Here is a 21,667-nt window from a genome sequence, read left to right as displayed (position 1 = left end):
CAAAGTAGATTAGTGAATTGCCAGGGGACGGACAGAAAAAATGGAGAGTGACTGCTAACAAGTATGAGGTTTAGTTTTCGGGTGATGAAAATGTTCTGGAATTAGATAGTGGTAATAGTCGTACCACCTTGTAAATATATTAAAAAACGCTGAGCTGCACAGTTTACATTTATTTATTTTTGAGAAACAGAGTGAGACAAAGTGTGAGGGGGGAGGGGCAGAGAGACAAGGAGACACAGAATCTGAAGCAGGCTCCAAGCTGTGATCAAGCAGTCAGCACAGAGCCTGATGCGGGGCTCAAACCCACAAACTGTGAGATCATGACCTGAGCTGAAGTCAGACGCTCAACCAACTGAGCCACCCAGGCACCCCGAAGAGCTGTACAGTTTAAAATGGTAGATTTTATGGTATGTGAATTATATCTCAATTAAATAACAGTTAATAACAATTAAGTAAACAAATTAAACTTGACCTAACTGGTATTTATAGGACACTATACCCAGTAACCATAATATTTATTTACTTAATGAAAAATGTGCACAACATCTACACTGAAAACCTCAAAATACTGCTGACTGAAATTAAAGACTGAAAACACATGTAACATTCAGCAAAACAGACTATAAGCTAGGCCATGAAACTAACTTCTAAATGACCTGTGGATTCAAGAAATCTCAATAAAAATTAGAAAATAATTTGAATTGAACACACATCAAAATTTGTATGATGTAATCAAAGAAGTACTTTGTGGGAGAAATTTCATATATGAAGTACATATATTAGAAAACAAGAAAGGTTTAAAATCAATAATCTAAACTTCTGACTCAAAACAAAACAAAAAAAATCTAGCAAAAGAGCAAATTAACTCCAAAAGAGTAGAAGGAAAAAGATGAGACCAAAGATAAATGAAATAGAAAGCATATTACCAAAACAGAAATTTAAATTTAACAAAACCAAAATCTGGGTCTTAAAAAAGATTAATATGATTGGTAAACCCTTGTAAGACTGATCTCCCCCCTACACGCAATAATAGAATACTAGGGAAATATTATGAGCAACTGTGTAAATAACTCAATAAATTAGAACAGATTTCCTTAAAAATGCAACTTTCCAAAACTGACACAGGAAAAAATCGAAAATCTGACTAATTACATATCAGTTAAAGAAAGTGAATTTGTAATTTAAGATTTTCTACTGTTTTACCCAAAAAAATATTTCAGACCCAGATAGCTTCATTACTGAATTCAGTAAAAAAATTTAAAGAAACCATATCAATCTTACAAAATTACAATAATTAAGACAGGGGGCACCAGCAGAGCAATATACAAACAGTTCAATGGATCAGAATAGTAAGTCCTAGGAAAAACATACACCAATTTAATCAATTGACTGAGGACTTTTTTGAGATACTCTTACACCATAGCAAGAATTTAGTTTTAGATGGATCATAGACCTAAATGTGAAAACTAAAATTATAAAGCTTCTAGAAGAAAACATAACAGAATAGTTTCACAATTTTGTGACAGGGATAAGGAAAGATTTCTAAGAACACAATAGGTAATAACTAACAAATAAATCAAATCAATTAATTTGACTTCATCAAAATTTAAAACTTCTGCTCCCAAAAGATGGAAAGGCATGGCTCAAAATGGGGAGAAAACATCTGCTACATATCAAAGTGTGTTTAAGAGTGTGTGTATATATAATCTGACAAATAACTTGTATCCAGAATATAAAAACTACAAATCAGCAACAAAAAGACAACTGAGTCAAAATATAGGTAAAAGACTTGAAATGACTGGCAGTTCAAAAGAAAAGATAAGCAAACAGTGTACAATCACAACATCATTATCCATCAAGGAACTGCAAACTAAAACCACAATGAACTGTAACTACACACCCACCAGAATGACTAAAATAAAAAATGCCAAACATTGTTAAGAATATAGAATAACTGGAAGTCTTATAACACCACTGGTGGGAATGTCAAATGTGTTTAGCTTTCCATTTTAAAAAAGTGGTTTAAAAGTAGTTTGGTGGTTTCTGAAGTTAAACAGACATTTATCCTAGGACACAGCAATTCCACACCCAGGTATTTACACAAGTCTAGACAAAGGCTTAAACAAAAATGTTCACAGCAACTTTATTTAGAGTAATCAAAAACTAGAAACAACCCAAAGTCCACCAACAGTTCCATGTAATGGAATATTACTCAGTAATGAAAAGGAACAGACTACTGATATACACATCAAAATGGATAAATCTCAAAATTATTATTGAACAAAAGTTAACAGATAAAAGTAAAGAGACACAAATAGTACTTACTGTATAATTCCATTTACATGAAGTTCTACAACAAGCAAACCAGTAACTACTGACAGAAAATGGTTGTCTGGATGCAACAGGAAATAACAGGATTAATTGAAAAGAGGCAGGGGAGATGAAGATGTTTTATATATTGACCTGAGTTGTATTTATATGAATATGAATATATACATTCATATTCAAAATTCAGTGAACTTATGATCATTGATTTTACTGTATATAAATTATTTTGTTGGCATTTTTTTTTTTCACTAGCCAAGTGAATAGACTAGGGAAATATTTGTGTCCCTTGGGCTCTGTAAGGCCAATCCTTGCATTTGTATTTTGAATACACCTCCTTGCATTCTCAAGAAAATGATCTCTGATACAGTAACTTATTTAATAAAGCTCTTCTTTTTTGACAAAAAAAATAAAAAATAAAGTTTATAGACTTCCCTAATGATACACTTATTTCATAAATCTCTTTTTGACAAAAAAAAAAAAGAAAGAAATGATCTCTTCCCTCTTTCCAGCATCATCTGTTTTTTTGCTTCCTATGGCATCATTCTTTTCAGCATACAAATATGTTGAAATTTCAGCCCTTTCCTTCCAAAAAACCCACACATATATCTTCAACTGCTATTAAGTCCCTGTTCCTGTTACAGTAAAACACTTCTACAGATTGTCTTTGCTCTATTAAATAGTAAATTCCCTTAATCTAGATAAAAATTGTTCATTTTATTTATTTTTTTAGTAATTTCTACACCTAATGTGAGTCTTGAACTCACAACCACAAGATCAAGAGCGGCATGCTCTTCCAAGTAAGGCAGCCAGGCACCCCAAAATTGTTCGTTTTAAATTCAGTTTTCAGAAGCACATATGTGACAAGGCTAACATAGTTATTTAGAGCTTAAGCATTTTTATATGTTGTCTTTGTTTTTTTTTTTTATGTTACTGTCTTTAAATCTCCACAATAACCCCATAGGATAGGTATTGCAATTACCTCTGTTTAACAAGAACACGAGGTTTAAAACGTTTTAAAGCCTGCCAAAAGTCAGACAACAAATAAATGATTCCCAACTTGAAATCTTATGCTTTCATGTTTAAAATACTAGATTTAGACATCCAGAACTCTCAGTACAATAAAAATACCTGACCAATGAAAAATATCCAAATATACCCCCCCCCAAAAGGCTAATATTCCATTCTTGTATGGTCCTATTTCAAGTAACATTTCAATGACCAAAATCTACTACAACAAAATTATTACAGTGTATAAGTAGGTGACCAGATAATTTATCACCCAAACAGGACACCTTTGAGAGTAAAGGAAGAACTATTAATAATTATGCCAGGATAACTAGTATGATCCGGGAATGTCCTGGGCAAACTGGAACATATGGTCACCCTATTTATAAGTTAGCTTTGCTTTTTGAAAATAAAAATCCATACTTATGTTTTATTATAACATTTTTAAAATAATTTAAAACTGAGTAGATATGAAGAGATAAAGAAATATGAATGTTAACAATGTTACAGGAAAGGGTTAACATTCAAACAGTCTAGGCAATCATTTTGGTTCCCTTTTATCTTTGACATTTCTTAATGTAGCAATACTGTGGCTGCAAAGATTTGTAGTTAGAAAACCTTGTGTGCTTTTTCAAGGAAAGATGACCTATTTACAAATATGAGCATTAACAACTGACAACACTGCACAGTTCTGTAACAGAAGGGTTTCTGTTTTAGTTCTCCAGAATATTTCATAAACGAAACAATTTCACTTTAATTTAAAAGCTCACTTGTCTCACTAAGAAGTCCCATAGCATAAAAAAGTTTATGTAAATCTGAAATTTATAATTCTTATAAAAGACACAAGTCCTGCAATGAGTTTGAAAATTCTATTTAAAGGCTCCAAAGAAACCAACTCAACAAAGTAAGGCAGTTTCATTCTTAGCCAGATTTTAGTCTCCAAATGAATGTTCGCCATCTGAGTGGCTTGGCAGATATTACTGGATGCATCTCAAAAGACTTGAGTGTTAGGAGAAAAACACCATAGGACCCAACCCACAGCCCACATAAATTTTCCAATGTAGGCCTAACCCACAAAAGTGGTTCCATAATCATCATGTAGGGCACAGTCATGTCAAGTCCCAGAATAGACCAAATCTGACCTGTCTGGGCAAGCCAAAGAATAGGGTTCCTCAGCTCTACAGTAAACACTCTCCCTATCTCCCTACCTCATTTTCCTAGTCTTCCCTGGGACAAAATCCAGCTGTAAGCAATGCCCAAAACCAGACTAGACACTGATGTTAGGAAAACAAAGCAATATTCATAGCAGTATTTCGAAAGAGTATTGCTCAGTGAAAAGTACATAAAGTGGGAGTCAGAAAACCTAAGTTCGATCCTAAGCTCTACCACTGTCTAACTAGGACATACCCTTCACTTTGGGCCTCAAGGTCCAGTATAGAGAAAGGAAAAGGTAAAATGCCCTCTAAGATTCTCCTCTAGTCCTGACACTGCACATTTTCCTGTCTCCTGAATTTAACCCAAGCATCAACTTTCCTATTGGGACAATTAAAAATGACAAAAGCATCAATTTATCAGATATGTTCTATCATTTTCCAAATAAAGCCCAGCTGGAATCTGATACATATAACAAAAGACAAACATTATTCTTCAAGGATAACTGGTTTTAGAGGCTATAAATTTAGACTCTTCATCAGTAATGATGTAGCAGAGCAGAATGCAAATAGTAAGCCAAAGAAACAGTATATCCACCAAATTCATTCAAAGATCTAAGGTTTTTTTAAACAATGCTTTTAATTTGGAGTTCCTGGGTTGCTCAGTAAGTTGAGCGACTGACTCTTGATTTCAGCTCTGGTCATAATCTCACCGTTTATGGGATCAAGCCCCACATCGGGCTCCATGCTGACCTCGCAGAGCCTGCTTGGGATTCTCTATCTCCCTCTCTCTCTGCCCAACCCCCACTCGCATTGTCTTTCTCTCTCAAAATAAATAAACTTTAAAAATGCTTTTAATTTAAATCATTGTTGGTGCGTATCCTGTTGTCACTTGCCAACTCAGTCAGTTGAGTGTCCAACTTCAGCTCAGGTCATGATCTCGCAGTTCATGAGTTCGAGCCCCTCATCAGGCTCCATGCTGAGAGTTCAGAGCCTGGAACCTGCTTCAGATTCTGTGCCTTCCTCTCTCTCTGCCCCTCCCCTACTCGCACTCTGTCTCTCTCTCATAAATAATTTTTTTTTTAATTTAAATCACTGTTTATGAATTCCTAATAGTTGAATGCTACACTATAAAGGGCATTGAACCAAGTGTCTAGAGATCTGGATTCTAGTTCAAGATCTGCAACTATTTGTGTGAGCTTACACAAATCCCAACATCTCTTAGCTTTCGTTTCTTGAAATGTAAAATGAGAGAATTAAATAGGTTAGTTTGCTTTCTATTTAAAAATTTTAAAGTTTAAACAATTATTCTCAGATAACACTATTCTCTAGGGGGTTCAAATTGCTTTAATGAGGGGCGCCTGGGTGGCGCAGTCGGTTAAGCGTCTGACTTCAGCCAGGTCACGATCTCGCGGTCCGTGAGTTCGAGCCCCGCGTCAGGCTCTGGGCTGATGGCTCAGAGCCTGGAGCCTGTTTCCGATTCTGGAGCCTGTCTCCCTCTCTCTCTGCCCCTACCCCGTTCATGCTCTGTCTCTCTCTGTCCCAAAAATAAATAAACGTTGAAAAAAAAAATTGCTTTAATGAGAGAACACTGCATTTATAAAATGCCATAAAATTTAAAAGCACTTTCATACCTACCCAACAACACTGTGGGATACCTATTAGTATCGTCATCACTGAGTAGTTCATTAAACAAACGTTCAGAGAAGAAAAGAGGGAAATCAGTTAACTAAAAAAAAAAAAAAAAAAATGACTCCCGGAACCCAGGTATGTTGATCATTGGTCCTCATTGGTTTCTAATCTTATATTCTGTCATTGCAAAAAGCTACATATTACTACATTTAGCATTGGTTATTTTAAGTGTGGTATAAAAAACAACATTGGACATAAACTCAGATTTAGATAATTTGTGATCTCAATCACTCTCCTCACCAGTAAAAGCCAGTCAGTAACACCCATCTTTTGGGCTACTGTTAGACTAGGCACAAAATGGGAACAAGCCTAATTAATACCATGTTTGTGAAAACTAAGGCTGACAAAATTGCACTGAATGCAGTCCTCAGTGGAAAGTGGCTGGTATCTGTAGGATTACCAACTCATGTAAAACTGCCACCACTTACACAGACTTGCTTCAACTTCAGAAGGCTTCCTGCCTACTTCTAAACCTACATTCTAAGTTATCAAGTTCCTCAAAGGACTAGAGCAAAGCAAGAGTTGCTATAATTGTCTCTCATAATACTTGACAATTTTTGTTCACAGAAGCAGCTTTTTCAGGAAATTTAAGTAGTATATTGTTCCTATAAAAGCATCACGCAGTGCACTAGATCATGGATGTCTGGATTCAATTCCTAACTGCCACTAAATGATTTGGTACAAGGCACTCGACTTTTCTTGGTCTGTTTCCTCAGGTGTAAATGCGGTATCTGGTTTAGATAACACCTAAAAAAAAATTTTTTTTTGAGTCACCACTATAATTCAAGGCTATATAAAATGCAACTAACATCTGAAGAAACAAGCATAAATTTAACTATTAGCAGTTATCAATCCTTCCATAAGTCAAATAAGGCTGATGTCAACCTTTAATTCAGTCTTGTGAACAGAACAACCTCTCAACCTCTACATTAAAACGTGCATCCTGTTGCCACTTGCCAACAGAAGCTTTAGATTTGTGTTTCTCCACTCAAGAGTAGCCAGAAGACAATGGTCAATTAAAATTAAGTCCACATAAGAACTGATGCTTAACATAAAAGTATCTGACCCACACTCCTAATTAGCAGCAGGCTGCCAGGATGGGAATGGAAGTGGGTGAGGGGGGGACTAATTTGGTTTGACAGCATAATGTTAATACATCCTCAAATATTAACATTAAAAGCTAGATTCTCATGTCCCAGTATAACTCACTGTGAAACCTTCCCATGTGGGTCTCCAAGTTTTAGCACCTGAATTTCCTCTTCTGCGTAATGAGGTAATTACTCTTTGTCTATGTTGGTATAAAATTATACAATTAAAGAAACTGTATCCGAGTTCAGCACAGTTGCATCTTACCTTATCTTACCTGAAGGAGGTTCTCAAGTCATCTCTTAAATATTGTGTAGTTCAAAATTATCACTGAGAAACCGTTAAATCACCAGGGCTTAGGCTGCCGGAAGCTCAAAGACCAAAAATTAATTTATTTTATTCTCTTCACATTTGTGCTAGGGCCTCCCTTTCTCTGGGACAACGATCACCAAGGTTTTTTGTTTACTGTTTTTTAATGTTTTTTGTGGGGTTTTTTTGCCAAGGTCTACTTTAAAAGAGGCAGTTCAGAACACTGGGTAAATACGGCAATGTATCTCTTTTTATAAGTAGTCGCATTAGCATAGTTAAACATTCAGAGAATGCTACTTGCAGAAAGTGGAGTGGCCCATTAATCCGTCACCATTAACCAAAAAAGAAGAAGAAGAAGAAGAAGAAGAAGAAGAAGAAGAAGAAGAAGAAGCAGCAGCAGCAGCAGCAGCAGCAAGAAACCATCACAACTTTGGAAGAGCAACTGGGGGTTAACCTGTTCAGCGCTCTCATTATATATCTACTATCTCACAAAAGTCATTTCAGTTGTGAATTTCAGAAAAAAGTAAGTAAACATATGGTACCTGGCCAGAGTACTAATTCCAGTCATAAGCAAACATTTTAGGGGCACACAATTTCACAGCCCGGGGGCGATCTAATGGCATCAGAGAGGGCCAAATATACAGGTCTGCTCATGGCCACAAACGAAGTTGTCAGAACGCATGACATGCAGGCATAGCTACACACCGTGCACGTCACACTTCCTCAGGCCCTGGGTCACCCCTAGGGGGGAAAGATAGCTACATTTTTTTCATGAGAAATCCTACACACATAAGCAAGCTTCAGACCCCGGCATCCGGACGAGGGTCACCTCAGCGGTGCGGCTAGCTACAGGGCTCCTCCATGTGCCAAAAACCCAAAAACTTCTGAGAGCAGAGATGACCAAATTGAAAAGTGCAGAGAAGCTGCAACGTGTGGGAGACCCGTGCCACGGGGAGGCTCCAGACCACTCAAGAGAAGGGGCGACACTTCTCGGCAGTCGGGAGGCTAATGCCCAGCAGGCGAGCACTTTAGACTGCCGCCCTCTTTCATTACCTGACGGACGTCATGGCTTCACCTTCCTGCCCCACGCACCAGCGCTCGCGTCCGAAGCTCTGTGTCCGCACCGGCGGCAGCAGCGGCAGCAGCAGCAGCAGGTACCACGGCAACTGCTCCTCTGCTCAGGCACTCGGCGACCGGGAGCGTGTCCTCACACACCCCGCACGCCGGCGGCCCCAGCCGAGACGGCCCCACGCGCTGATTGGCCGCGCCGGGAGGAGGCGGGCACTCCGCCCACGGCCGGTGGCCGGAGATGAGCCGGGGGCGCCTCCGGCCAAGGCGAGCAGTCCGCGCCGTCTCGTGCCGGCTGCCTGGCCCACTGGCTAGCCGAGGGGCTAGTGGGAACGGTGGCCATCTTGAGTCTTGGTAACAGCGTTCCCCCTATACCCGGTTTATGGGGCATGAGGTTGGGTGCCCGCCTCAAAAATGGCCGCCCGAAACTGGCAACTGGTTTGTCAGTCACATGGCCACGCTCTACCTCTACAAGCTCAGGTCGCTTTAACAGGACTTGGGACAGGGACGCTGTCAGGGCAATCTTCGGGGATGGGATTTAACAGCCTGGAAAAAAACCCATGTGCAGAAGAAAAGCAGCAACCTCCTGGGACACCTCAGCCCGGGGAAAATCGAATGCGTGGCAACCCGAATGTGTGGCAACACAGCATGATGTGTTAAATTCGAACTCGCAGCCTTTAAGAATCATTTGCTGAGTCCAGCAGTCCCCAAACGTTCTCGGACTTCAGAAACACTTAGAACAACTTATTTAATATAGAAGTTTCCAGGGCCCACTTTAAACTTTGGGCATCAGAATCTAGAAGGGTGGAGTCCAGATACTAGTATTTTTGGCAAGTCGCAGGTAATCCAGGTACATATATAGTTATAAAGCCTCTGGGTCAAATTAACCTACTCATACTATACTGCTTGCCACACTTAACTGTCGGATTACCACAATTTTCTGAAAAGTATGCAGAGCTCTGAAGAAAGCAACTAATGCCACGAGGCGGGGGGGGGGGGGGGGGGGGGGCCGGGCGGGAATTGGAAGGACCCTAATTCGGGGCCCTAACCTTACAATTTAGTGGGGCTAAAGGGTTAAGAAACTGATTCTGAACCACTAATAAAAGGTAAATTTCAACTGCGGTAAGGATCGGAGGGAGTAATATCAATACAGGCTTTATGACCTAAATAGCATTTCTTTATTCCCTCTGTATTCTCTGTAAAGTAATATTTATATTAACTCATTACAGCCTCCAGTGGCATTCACTACTGACCATACAGGGTGTGATCAATGCCATAGGTCTGAAATCAGTTATATTAGAAACACAACCCAACATGTGATACTGAAATGTGCCTAATGTATCCGAAAGAACTGAATTTTTAATTTTATTTAATTTTAATTAGTTTAAATTTTAAAAGCAAAGCAATGTAAAATATTTTCCATTAAACACAATTTTGTTTTCATTGGACTACATTTCACTTTTTAACTGTTGAAAATTTAGCACCCAAATCGCGACACTGTAAATATAAAATACATACCAAATTTTTCAAGACTTGGTACAAAAAAATATATTAAATATTTCAGTAATAATTTTTATACTGATTGCATGTTGCATTAATATTTTGCTTTACTGAGTTAAAATATATTAAGATTAATACCAGCTGTTTCTTTTCACGTTCTTAACGTGGCAACTAGAAAACTTAAAATTATATGCGTCTTGCATTATATTTCTACTGGACGTTGATATTCTAAGTTAGACTTCCTTCTTCTCTTACCTATCATTGCCCCTCTGACAGAATAATTATGTTCACAAAATGAAATTAGTAGGCAGACCAGTTTATTCAGATCTGTGGTTACTTGGTAACCATCTAAAACATCAAATATTTCAAAAGACTTCAAGGTTCATTCAAAAATGCTTTTTTAAAGCATTGTTCTCTTTAATTTGGGAAATGCATATCTAGAATGAACCCATGGACTATAAATCTGGTGCGTTCAGTCCGGGACTAAAGGCTGTTAAAACGAGAACTATGCTTGGCTGATTCAGACTCTGACCAAATGTCCACAAGCAGAACAAATCAATTGTTCCTCTGGATTAAACAAGATCTGAATCAAAGAGGCAACAGAATAGCAATTTGAAGTGGAAAATGTTGATAGCCCACATGAACTAAAGTTAAATCAGGAATAATCCTTAGAAAGGATTTCAAAACCTCAATGTAATTTTTATATGGGATGTAGTATAGTGCTACTTTATTATGCATACACATCACTTGACAGATCTTATTAAAATAAAGAGTTTGACTCAATAGGTCTTGTGGCCAACATTTTGCCAGTTCTTTATGCATTCAGATTTCATCAAGTGCTTGTGGTCTGTGGGCCATGTTAAGTAGTAAGGTTGTAAAGGTAGCAAGACAGGCAAGATTTGGAGCCCCTGCTTGACTTCCTACTAGCTGCATGACCTTGGACTGGTTCTTAACCTATCGGTCCCTCAGTTTACCCACTCATGTTTTTCAGGCATTGTGAAAATTAAAACTTAATTCTAGTAAAGTATCTATTAGAGTCCTTGGCACATGGGTAAGTACTACTTTCTTATAATCACACTGGTTAAAATTACATCTCTGGGAAGCATTATATGAAAGCTAACATGAACTTAGCCCTGTGAAAAACAAAATGCACTTTTCCTCATGCCTAAAATACTCAGTGATTCCTGCTCTTGATTTTTAACAATAAAGTTTTTTAAAATATTAATTTTCTTAAGCTTCTAGATTCGAAATTTTACTTAACAAAAATATACTAAATTCTGTGCCATTAAGGAAAGATAAGGGTCTGTACTATCCAAATCTTTAACCAAAGTAAAGCTACATCACATTCTCATCTAACAATCAAAACTTTAAATGTTTTTTACTCATAATCAGTCTACACAACTTTCAAAAAATTTCTTTTAAAACATATTTAGGTACCAGTTCATTTCAGCAGGTATAGGCATAAAAATGTTATTTCAGCAAACAGGGCTCCTGTGTGATTGAGTCAATAAGGTAGGGACAAAAATAAAGACAAGTTTTTCCAGGCAAAAGCAGAAGTTCTCTTTATTCTTTCTCTCCTAGGCCTTTCTTTCACTCTTTTTCTAATCTTTCCCTACCCTCCCTTCCACCCAACCTTTCCGATCTCCCCCGCCCCCATCTCTCCCCCCATCTCCCTACACCCCCCCCCCGGCACCGCCCCACACACACACTTCACATGCAGCTACTGAGTAACTATTATTTAAACTTCTTTGGTTAATTTTTTTTTAAGTAGGCTTCAAGCCCAGCATGCAGCCCAATGCAGGGCTTGAACTCACAACCCTGAGATGGAGACCCTAGATGAGATCAAGAGTCAGATACTTAGCTGACTGAGCCACCCAGGTGCCCCCTGATCAATTTTTTAAGTAACTTATTTCAACTGAATTCTTTTCACTTTAGGGAAAAAAATGGCCAACTGAAATTTCTAACCTTCACTAACCTTACAATTTAAATTGTTGCATCAATAAATAAATAGTTGCATCAAGATAAGTGGGTCAGAATAGTTTGCTCTTGGAAAGATAGGTAAGTAAATACTCTATTTTATTTAACCATGTGGTTAGTCAGCCACTGTAAAAGCAAATAGACAACTAACTCCAAACAGCTAAGTGTCTTTGGGTAGCATAAACAAATACAGTATGTAGACCCACCATCCGAAATTTTTTCAACAAATGCTTCAAACCTCAAAATAATAGCAAAGTTCTCATCAAACACAACCAGTTTGTTGCTAAGGGTGCAATAAAACAAGCACTTTCATACATTGTTAGTGGGAGTATAAATTAATACATTTCTAGAAAGCTTTTTGGCAGTATGTGTCACCAATTCCTTTTTTAGGCAACTATCATAAATAAAATAGAACAATGTGAACAAAGATTTGTACACCCAGTTATTCATTTCAGCATTAATAGAAAAAAAATTTGATATTCTAAATAAAAAATAGGGTAATGGTTAAATAAATTACAGAAGAATGTTATAGAGCTATTGCAAAATGTTTTCAGACACTTTTAAATTTTATTTGAGAGACAGAAAGAATATGTGTGTGCACACCCTTAAGTGAAACAGGAGCAGAGAGAGAGGAAGAGAATCCCAAGCAGGCTCCGTGCTATGAGTGCAGAGCCTGACGTGGGGCTCGAACTCACAAACCATGGAGATCGTGACCTGAGCTAAAATCAAGAGTCAGACACAACCGAATGAGCCACCAAGGCGCCCCTCACAGGCTTTTTAAGGATGTACGAAAATATTTATCATATATTTAATGAAAAAGCAAAATAAAAAAAGGAATGTCAAGTGTGATCTTGACCATGTTAAAAAAAAAATACATGCCATTATGCAAAGAAAAAAGATTGGAAAGACATATACCAATATGTCATTATGGGTTTCTCTGGAGAGTGGGATTATGTGTAATCTTTCTTTTTCATACTGATCTGATTATAAACTTTCTGTTATATATTGGTTTTACTAAAGTAAAATTTTTGTAATTATTGTTAAATTTTAATTATATTTCTGAAATGGTTTAAAAATTCACAACTTATTCTTTCCATTTTTTAAAATGTATTTTTTAAATCACAACTCATCAAAAATACCCTTATTTTTAGAGGAACTGGGCTTATTTTATTCTCATTTTTATTCTTTAAAACAGGAATAACAAAAATGTCTTTATGATTTTCTTGGTTAATTTTAAATCTTACCTTGACAAAAGTTAAAAGCATTAATACCACTTTTAGAGTTCTACATAGCCCTTATGAGGCCAGCTATCACAACACTGAATGTGGAATGCCTTCCCTGCATATTACTTAAAAACACATCTCCTCATTTAATATAAATGAAAATGCTAATAAAGTAATATTTCTAAAACAATCTATATCCTACTCCAAAAAGAGAAAATTCTTAAGACTTTCTCCTAAAAATAAGTAGCATGCTATAGCCTAAGTTTCAGGAGCCTGGGAAAAAAGAGATGGGAATTCTAATCCTGGACCTAACAAAAAACAGTATAACCTTGACTATCAGTTTTCTTACCTGAAACACAAGGGAGGTTGTTATAGGTGACATCTCAAATCCCTTTCAGTTTTTATTGATCAACAAACAAAAAAAGTTCACTTGTGTCTCAATACAACTTCGGTTGTTTTTTAAAGAGTTGATCAATTTAAGGCAATTTTAGTCATCTTTCATTATGGACAAGATTATTCCCAGAAACACTGCTAAATGTATTTACTCTTTTCCCCAAAAGACATTATATAAAAGAGGCCTATTATTTTTTTTTCTTTTAATGACTATCTGTAGATCATGTCACATTTCACTTTAACATTACATATTCAAACAATATAATCTTTAAATGGAACCTGATGATTTATTTCCCAGGAGAATTTGAAGAATATAATAACATTTGATTGACTGAACTTTATTTAGTAAGAATTCTTAGCAAACCTCCCTCCCAGGAACACCTACACAGTGCTTCTTTATTTCCAGTGAACTACAAATCTCTGAAACTCAAAGAAAACCTCCAATCTAAAGGTAGAGGGCAACAGTGCTACCCAATTATTTATGCTGACAAGAACACATTTTTAAATTATGCAATTGAATATCACTACCATTTCATTAAAGAAAGGGCATCTTAACATAAAAATGTATGAAACACATCACAAAATAAAGAACAGCTCTTCCCAAAGTACTGTTAGAATCTTATAAAGTATAGTTTCTATAGAATAGATTAGTCTCAGGCACCTGGGTGGCTCAGGCAGTTAAGAAACTGACTCTTGGTTTCAGCTCAGGTCGTGATCTCAGGGTTGTGAGACACAGTCCCAAGTCTGTCTGTCTGGATCTGTGCTGAGTGTGGAACCTGCTTAAGATTCTCTCTCTCGCTCTCCCCCCTGCCCCTCCCCATTTGTGCTCTATTTCTCAAAAAAACAAAAAAAACAAAAAAACCAAATTTTTCTCATTTTTATTTCACTATAGATCTGGTATATGGTACTTACAAACAAGCTTTTTTTTTTTTTTTTTTAAGATTTTACTTTTGGGGCGCTTGAGTGGCTCAGTCAGTTAAGCGTCCAACTTCAGCTCCGGTCAGATCTCACAATTCATGAGTTCAAGCCCCACGTCAGGCTCTGTGCTGAGCACTCAGAGCCTGGAGTCTAAGCCTGGAGTCTGCTTCTGATTCTGTGTCTCCCTCTCTCTGTCCCTCAGTCTCTCTCAAAAATAAATATTTTTTTAAAAAGATTTTATGTTTAAGTAATCTCTCTGCACAACATAGGGCTTGAATTCACAACCCTGAGACCAAGAGTCCTATGCTCCACTGACTGAGCCAGCCAAGTGCCTCGGAATTATTCATTCATTAACTCAACAAATATCTACTGAGTACCTACTCAACTGCTCAAGACACTAGAAATTCAGCCACAATTAAGAACGTGAACTGCCCTTATATTCCAGCAAGGGGATATGGATGAATAATCAAACAAGTAAGAACATCAAATGATCATAAGTGCTATGCAGAGAATTAAAACCAGCAGATCAATGAAGAGACAGGCTCCTTTAGATGGTCAGGGAAGGCTTCCAGCAGGAGAGAAATGAATGACAAGACAAAGCCAGGTGGAGGCAGGCCATTACTGATAGCAGTAAAATGATGCCTAGACCAGTGTGAAAAAAGGCAAGAGAGAGAAGAAATGTTTGTGGTCAGAGCAAGAAGCAGATCATCTTAGCTTTTATGAGCCTAAGAAGTTTTGATTTTCTTATAAGCATGACAGGAAACCACTATAATTAAGTTTTAAATAGATGAATAACATGATCTGATTTTGTTTTCAAAAATCACCCTTGGTTATTGTGTAGAGAATGGACTACAGGAGGAGTAATTACGTTTTAAATAGATGAATAACATGATCTGATTTTGTTTTCAAAAATCACCCTTGGTTATTGTGTAGAGAATGGATTACATGAAAGCAGAAAGACCAAATTAGAAGCCTATTATAATAATATAGATGACAAACAATAGTGGTGGACATAAAAGAAGATGGGCATTTTCAAGACAGAATGACAGGGCTTGCTGGTGGACTAGACATGAGAGACTAAGGAAAAAGAAGGAATCTAGAGCAACTCCTAGATTTTAGATCACATTGGGCAAATCTGGACTAAACTGGGTAAATGGTGCTGTTTACTGAGATAAATGGAGAAAGCACAAGATAAGCTCAGAAGGCTAGAGCTCTTGGAGAGGTCAGGGTTGGAGATAGAGACTTGTGAAACATATTTTTCCTTCTAGTCTTTCTTACTCCGTGGTGCCTACTGTTTTCTATTGATAGACTAAAAATAAATGTCCAGAATTGTATATGCAGTTTCATTTGAACACCACCACAAGAAACCATCCTTGGAGTCAAATGCTAGCAGCCATATGTATATACATAAGTAGAATAAGAAGTAAAACTTCCAGGGGCACCTGGGTGGCGCAGTCGGTTAAGCGTCCGACTTCAGCCAGGTCACGATCTCGCGGTCCGTGAGTTCGAGCCCCGCGTCGGGCTCTGGGGTGATGGCTCAGAGCCTGGAGCCTGTTTCCGATTCTGTGTCTCCCTCTCTCTCTGCCCCTCCCCCGTTCGTGCTCTGTCTCTCTCTGTCCCAAAAATAAATAAACGTTAAAAAAAGAAGTAAAACTTCCTGAGTGCATAGTTTGTGGCAGACACCATGCTATCTATCTTTCAAGTACTATCCCATTTTACCTCTCAAATATCAGGAGATATTATTGTCATTTTACAGATAAGAAATTGAAGCTCAAAGAGTTAAATAACTTGCCCAAAGTCACACGTTACAAAACAGAAATCAAAACTCTAGTAGTTTGACTGCAGAACTGGGGCTCATTACCACCATACACAGTGTCACTAGAGTAAACCCAAAAGTCTGAGACTTTTATAAATATCCAAATTTTAGAACACCACACCATGATTTCACCCACAAGATGCAGTGATTCAGTGAGTTTTCTGATTAGCTAGAGCACCATATGAAATATTTTCAGAAATTGCTTCCTTTGTTCCTATATATTCTTTTTTTTTTTAATTTTTTTTTCAACGTTTATTTATTTTTTTTGGGACAGAGAGAGAGCACGAACGGGGGAGGGGCAGAGAGAGAGGGAGACAGAATCGAAAACAGGCTCCAGGCTCCGAGCCATCAGCCCAGAGCCTGACGCGGGGCTCGAACTCACGGACCGCGAGATTGTGACCTGGCTGAAGTCGGACGCTTAACCGACTGCGCCACCCAGGCGCCCCTGTTCCTATATATTCTTAAATAGATTGAGCAGCCAATGAATTGCCATTTTAATCTTTAATTTAACCAAGACTCCTAATTAAAGCCAAGAATCATTTCTTAGACCTCTTCATTTTTCAAAATTTCATTTCTGTCAAAATCACAAGAGTGGTTTTTGACAAAAACATTTTTAACCACTCTGCAAGAACTTAGGGGTACACAAGGAGTAGCAAGTGGCTAAATTTACTACCAAGCTAAGTAAATCCCCCATCCTAGACATTCAGCTGTATGAATCTAATTTAGGCCTTATTGAGGCCTTGCTTATCAAAATCTTTCAAGACTCAGAAGTTGAAAACACAAATGTTGACAAAAGGTTCCAATGTAAAAATAAATTAACTTAGATAGCCCTTAGTACATTCTTTTTCTAAGTCCTAGTCCCTACCATTTTCTTTACAACAGTAAAAATAAATGTAGTCTCAAATTGAATATGCAGTTTTATCTGAAAAATGTCCTAAGAAATAATCATTTCTATTTGGTTGTTTTATAAATAATGGAACGAGTTTCTAATGTTTTCTTTTTAAGTTTTTTTTTTTTAATGTTTATTTAGTTTTGAGAGAGAGAGAGAGAGAGAGAGAGAGAGAACGTGAGCATGGGAGGGGCAGAGAGAAAGGGAGACACAGAATCTGAAGCAGGCTCCAGGCTCTGAGCTGTCAGCACAGAGCCCAGCGTGGGACTCGAACTCACTAAGCGTGAGATCATGACTTGAGCTGAAGTCTAACGCTTAACTGACTGAGTCACCCAGGTGCCCCTCTAACCTTTTCTTTTATTCAACGTTTTTGTTTTCTTTACTGAAGGGGGGGTGGGAAACAGAAGCAGATTTCTCACTCATTCTGGTTTCAACAAAAACATAAGAACCTCAAACTGCCTGTATGTGAAGGGAGTTATTAAATCCAAATGTAATCTTTAGGCATTGTAAGAAGGCAGCTCCTTTTGCATGCCAAACAGACATTTTAGGAAGTATTAGGTAGCAAAATTAAGACTTCACAGAAATTTTTGAACCTTAAATCATTTCTTTATTTTTAATTTTTTTAATGTTTATTTATTATTGAGAGACAGAGAGAGCGAGTGAGCAGGGGAGGGGCAGAGGGAGGAGGAGACACAGAATCTGAAGCAGGCTCCAGGCTCCAGGCTCCGAGCTGTCAGCACAGAGCCCAATGTGGGGCTCGAACTCACAAACCATGAGATCACGACCTGAGTCAAAGTCGGACACTTAACCGACTGAGCCACCTAGGCACCCCTAAATCATTTCTCCAAAAATCTAAAATAATCAGTATTCCGTGGAAAAATAATATACATAAATTCTGAACTTTGAAACAAAAATAGACTTATAATATTTCCCAATGGGGAGGAGAAGACTATTAGAGTAATCATCTTTCAAAGAGCAATAACAGATTAAAAGCTTGGAAATATAATTCAGTCATGTTTTTCAAAATTACTTTACCATAATTGTGGCAGATTAAAAATGGCCTCAATTTCTTGGAGACAAAAGTCTATGCCCCCTCCCCTTGAATTTTACCCTAGAACTTTTTAACCAATAGGGTATATGAAGTGATGCTATAAAAGATTCCAGACTAGCCTTAAGAGGACTGCCAGTTCCCGTCTTGGTCTCTTAAAGCCCTGAACTGCCAGGTAAGAAGCCCAACAAAGAGGTTGAAGAAACTACATGGAGAGGATCACAAACTACACAGAGAGGTAGAGAAGCAGGTTGAGCCAAGCTTTCCAGCCATCTTCAATGAAGCATCAAGCATGTAAGGACAAACTGAACACTCCAGACCAGACCTGTGGTCAGCTAAATACCTCCAAGTGATCCTAGTCAGTACCACATGGAGCAGAAGAGTCAACCAGTCAAACCACGTCTGAATTCCCGACCCACAAAATCATGAACTCATAAAATGGTTGTTATTTTAAGCCACTAAATTTTGGGATAGAAAGCCACACTCACTGTGAAAAATACATTTTGCATTGCAACCTAATATACTATACTTATACCTAACTGAACAATGTTTCACAAAGCAATACTTAACACTTACTATATTCAATGCACTGATACTTTCTATTCTGTTTTCCTTTTATAAAATACCAGTTATGCTACAACTAAATTGATTCATGATGTAGTTTGAAAAGCATTTTTAATTTATACTACTCACTTCACAGGTACATACACAAAGCTAAACAAAAACCTTATTAGGACCCAGTTCATAACAAGAAGTTTCTCACAAACTCACACAGTTCAGGGCTGAGTGAAAAGCTGAAAAGATGAGGTGTCTGAGGCTGGAGATTATACAGAAATCAGAAATAGCTAAGAGGGGGGCGCCTGGGTGGCTCAGTCAGTTGGGCATCTGACTTCGGCTCAGGTCATGATCTCGCGGTCCGGGAGTTCGAGCCCCGCATCGGGCTCTGGGCTGACAGCTCAGAGCCTAGAGCCTGTTTCGGATTCTGTGTCTCCCTCTCTCTCTGACCCTCCCCTGCTCATGCTCTGTCTTTCTGTGTCTCAAAAATAAATAAATGTTAAAAAAATAATAATAAAAAAAAATAAAGCTGCTGTAAAAAAAAAAAAAAAAAAAAAAGAAATAGCTAAGAGGAATTGAGCCTTTCTCTTTTTTATCACTTCCTTTTACCTCCCCCTTCCTATTCACAGAGCTATATTTCCCTTCCCCACTTTCTTTTTTCTATGATTATCAAGCATTATGGAATTGAGGTTTTAAATATTATATGAATTTAATGAAATGTTGTAGTCCTATTCTTAAAAGTAGGTTAACTGAACATTTCATCATTTCTATTAAAAGGTTGATTTTTATTATTATTTATTTGTATGAGATCCAAGGCTAATTATGACTATAGGTCATTTTTAATGAAAAAAAATTCTCATCACTGCCATCTCAGATCTGGTAGAACATTTTCACAGGATTTGAAATTACTAATAGTATTAAAAGATTAACAGCTTTTCAGACGATTACTAGTTATTGTTTCATTTATAATATAGGAATAATTTTTGAAACAAAGGGTGTGCTTAATTTTTTAGTCATACAAATTACTGTTGATTCCTGTTGCTGTTGTTTACATAATATCTGAATATTATAGCTAATTATTAAAAATCTTTAATAAGACAGATTCAGGTTTGAATCCTATCTCTGACACTCACTGTGTAATCTTGGGCATATATTACACTTTCTAAACAATAAGTTACTTCATATTATTATAATAATTAATAACATTTGGGACATAAGATTCAAATTATTAATATCAGGGGAAAGTCTAAAATCTGCAAAGTAAATTAAAACTTATCAGATATTGTTCTCTTAACTGGAACAGTTTAATTCTTAAACATAAGCAAAATTGGGTTTGCTCAAGGCTTTTTAATTGGAAATCTGCTCAAAAGTTAAGTTCAATGAGTTAACCAACTGAAGTATATTCCACAAGGGAATACAGTATTATTTATTCTTGGGGTTTGAGGGGAAGGGCTACATATGTTTGGTTAATAGGAGAACTTGAAAGACAAAAATTAAACAAGATTACTAAACACAGTGCCACCGAATTTCTTTAAATAGTGTGATTATCTAGGACACACAGAATTCACTTTGACAAGTTCTCAATTTGTATCTTCATAAATGTAATATAAACAGCAGGAAATGTGAGTTGTAGGTCCTGGGTGTGAACTGAGAGCTCACTAATTAAGGAGTCTTAACCTCTCTGGGTCTATTTCCTCAGTTGAAGACAATTATCTAGCGCCCTTCCTGTGAGGATCAGTAAGAAAAGGTAAGTGAGAGCACATGATATAATCCTTAAATATGTTATTTTATCTCAAAAGGAACAAACTTCAAAGAAAACAGGCACTTCGTTTCTTGTTCCGGAGGGTAAATACAATAGGAAGTTATAGGACTTGGGATCAAATCTCAACTCAAATACTTAATTGCTTTAAGTAACTAGCTGTGTTACCTGACTGATACCACTTAATCTCTCTGGGCTTCAATTCTCTCCTCTACTATGTAAATATTAGACTGATTTTAAGGCACTAACAATCTAACGGTTCTAAAATATGTTCAAAAGTTTCTAAAAATCACATGAAATTGTAAATTACAATTTCAAAGGCACATCTTGGCTGAAATATGCTATTGTTTTCACACCCCAACTCCACAATTTGCAGAAAACCTCAGCTCTGTGAGGTCCCACCCTACCAGAGAATTCGCACCCAGTCATCTCCTCCCACCCCTGTTCCTACCCCCACTCCCGCCAGCATTTCCCAGCAGTCTTTGGAAAAACTGCTCAAAAGGAATGGCTAGAACAGCTTGCTTATGAGTATACAGATCTGTTTTATACGTGTAAAGATTCAACATCTAGGCCAACAAATCATTTAAGGAGCTCTGGCTTGGACTTGATATCTACCGGATATTAACAAATCTTCTCAGGAATGTAGTTTATTCAAGCTTCACATAAGTCAAAGGTCTCGTGTGTGTGTGTGTGTGTGTGTGTGTGTGTGTGTGTGTGCGCGCGCGCACGCGCGCGCGCGAGTGTTTCCATTAGTAGAAAAATGTACTTCTCTTCCCTTATTTGTGCTGAACCTAGGGGAGGAATGGTGCACACACAGGGGAAATGAGTGCTAAAGAAGGAACTGCTGCCTAATGGAGGAGGGTAGACCAAGATAACTAAAGATCTGTGAGTTTAAGTCTAGAAATGTATGTATTTCTCTATACAGCACCCTTACAACATTCAAACACAGG

At 37.5% G+C, this 21,667-nt stretch overlaps 1 protein-coding gene across 4 annotated transcripts in view; it reads right to left on the bottom strand.

The window, feature by feature from the left end:
• The window catches only part of ADK (adenosine kinase), a 537,819-nt gene that overhangs the window by 492,892 nt on the left and 23,260 nt on the right, over positions 1–21,667 (bottom strand). Inside the window, exons 2-3 of one of the 4 annotated variants that reach the window (XM_043598128.1) lie at positions 13,476–13,480; positions 8,625–8,748 (exon numbers count right to left, since the gene is read on the bottom strand). The exons of the other annotated variants lie outside the window; for them this stretch is intronic. Coding sequence (XP_043454063.1) covers positions 8,625–8,748; positions 13,476–13,480 — 129 coding nt within the window. The remainder of the gene's footprint in view (positions 1–8,624; positions 8,749–13,475; positions 13,481–21,667) is intronic. 4 annotated transcript variants of the gene reach the window in all.

Source organism: Prionailurus bengalensis, chromosome D2, assembly GCF_016509475.1.
Source record: "Prionailurus bengalensis isolate Pbe53 chromosome D2, Fcat_Pben_1.1_paternal_pri, whole genome shotgun sequence".
In the NCBI taxonomy this organism is placed as follows: Eukaryota; Metazoa; Chordata; class Mammalia; order Carnivora; family Felidae; genus Prionailurus; species Prionailurus bengalensis.
This window is presented reverse-complemented; position numbering and strand designations above follow the sequence as displayed.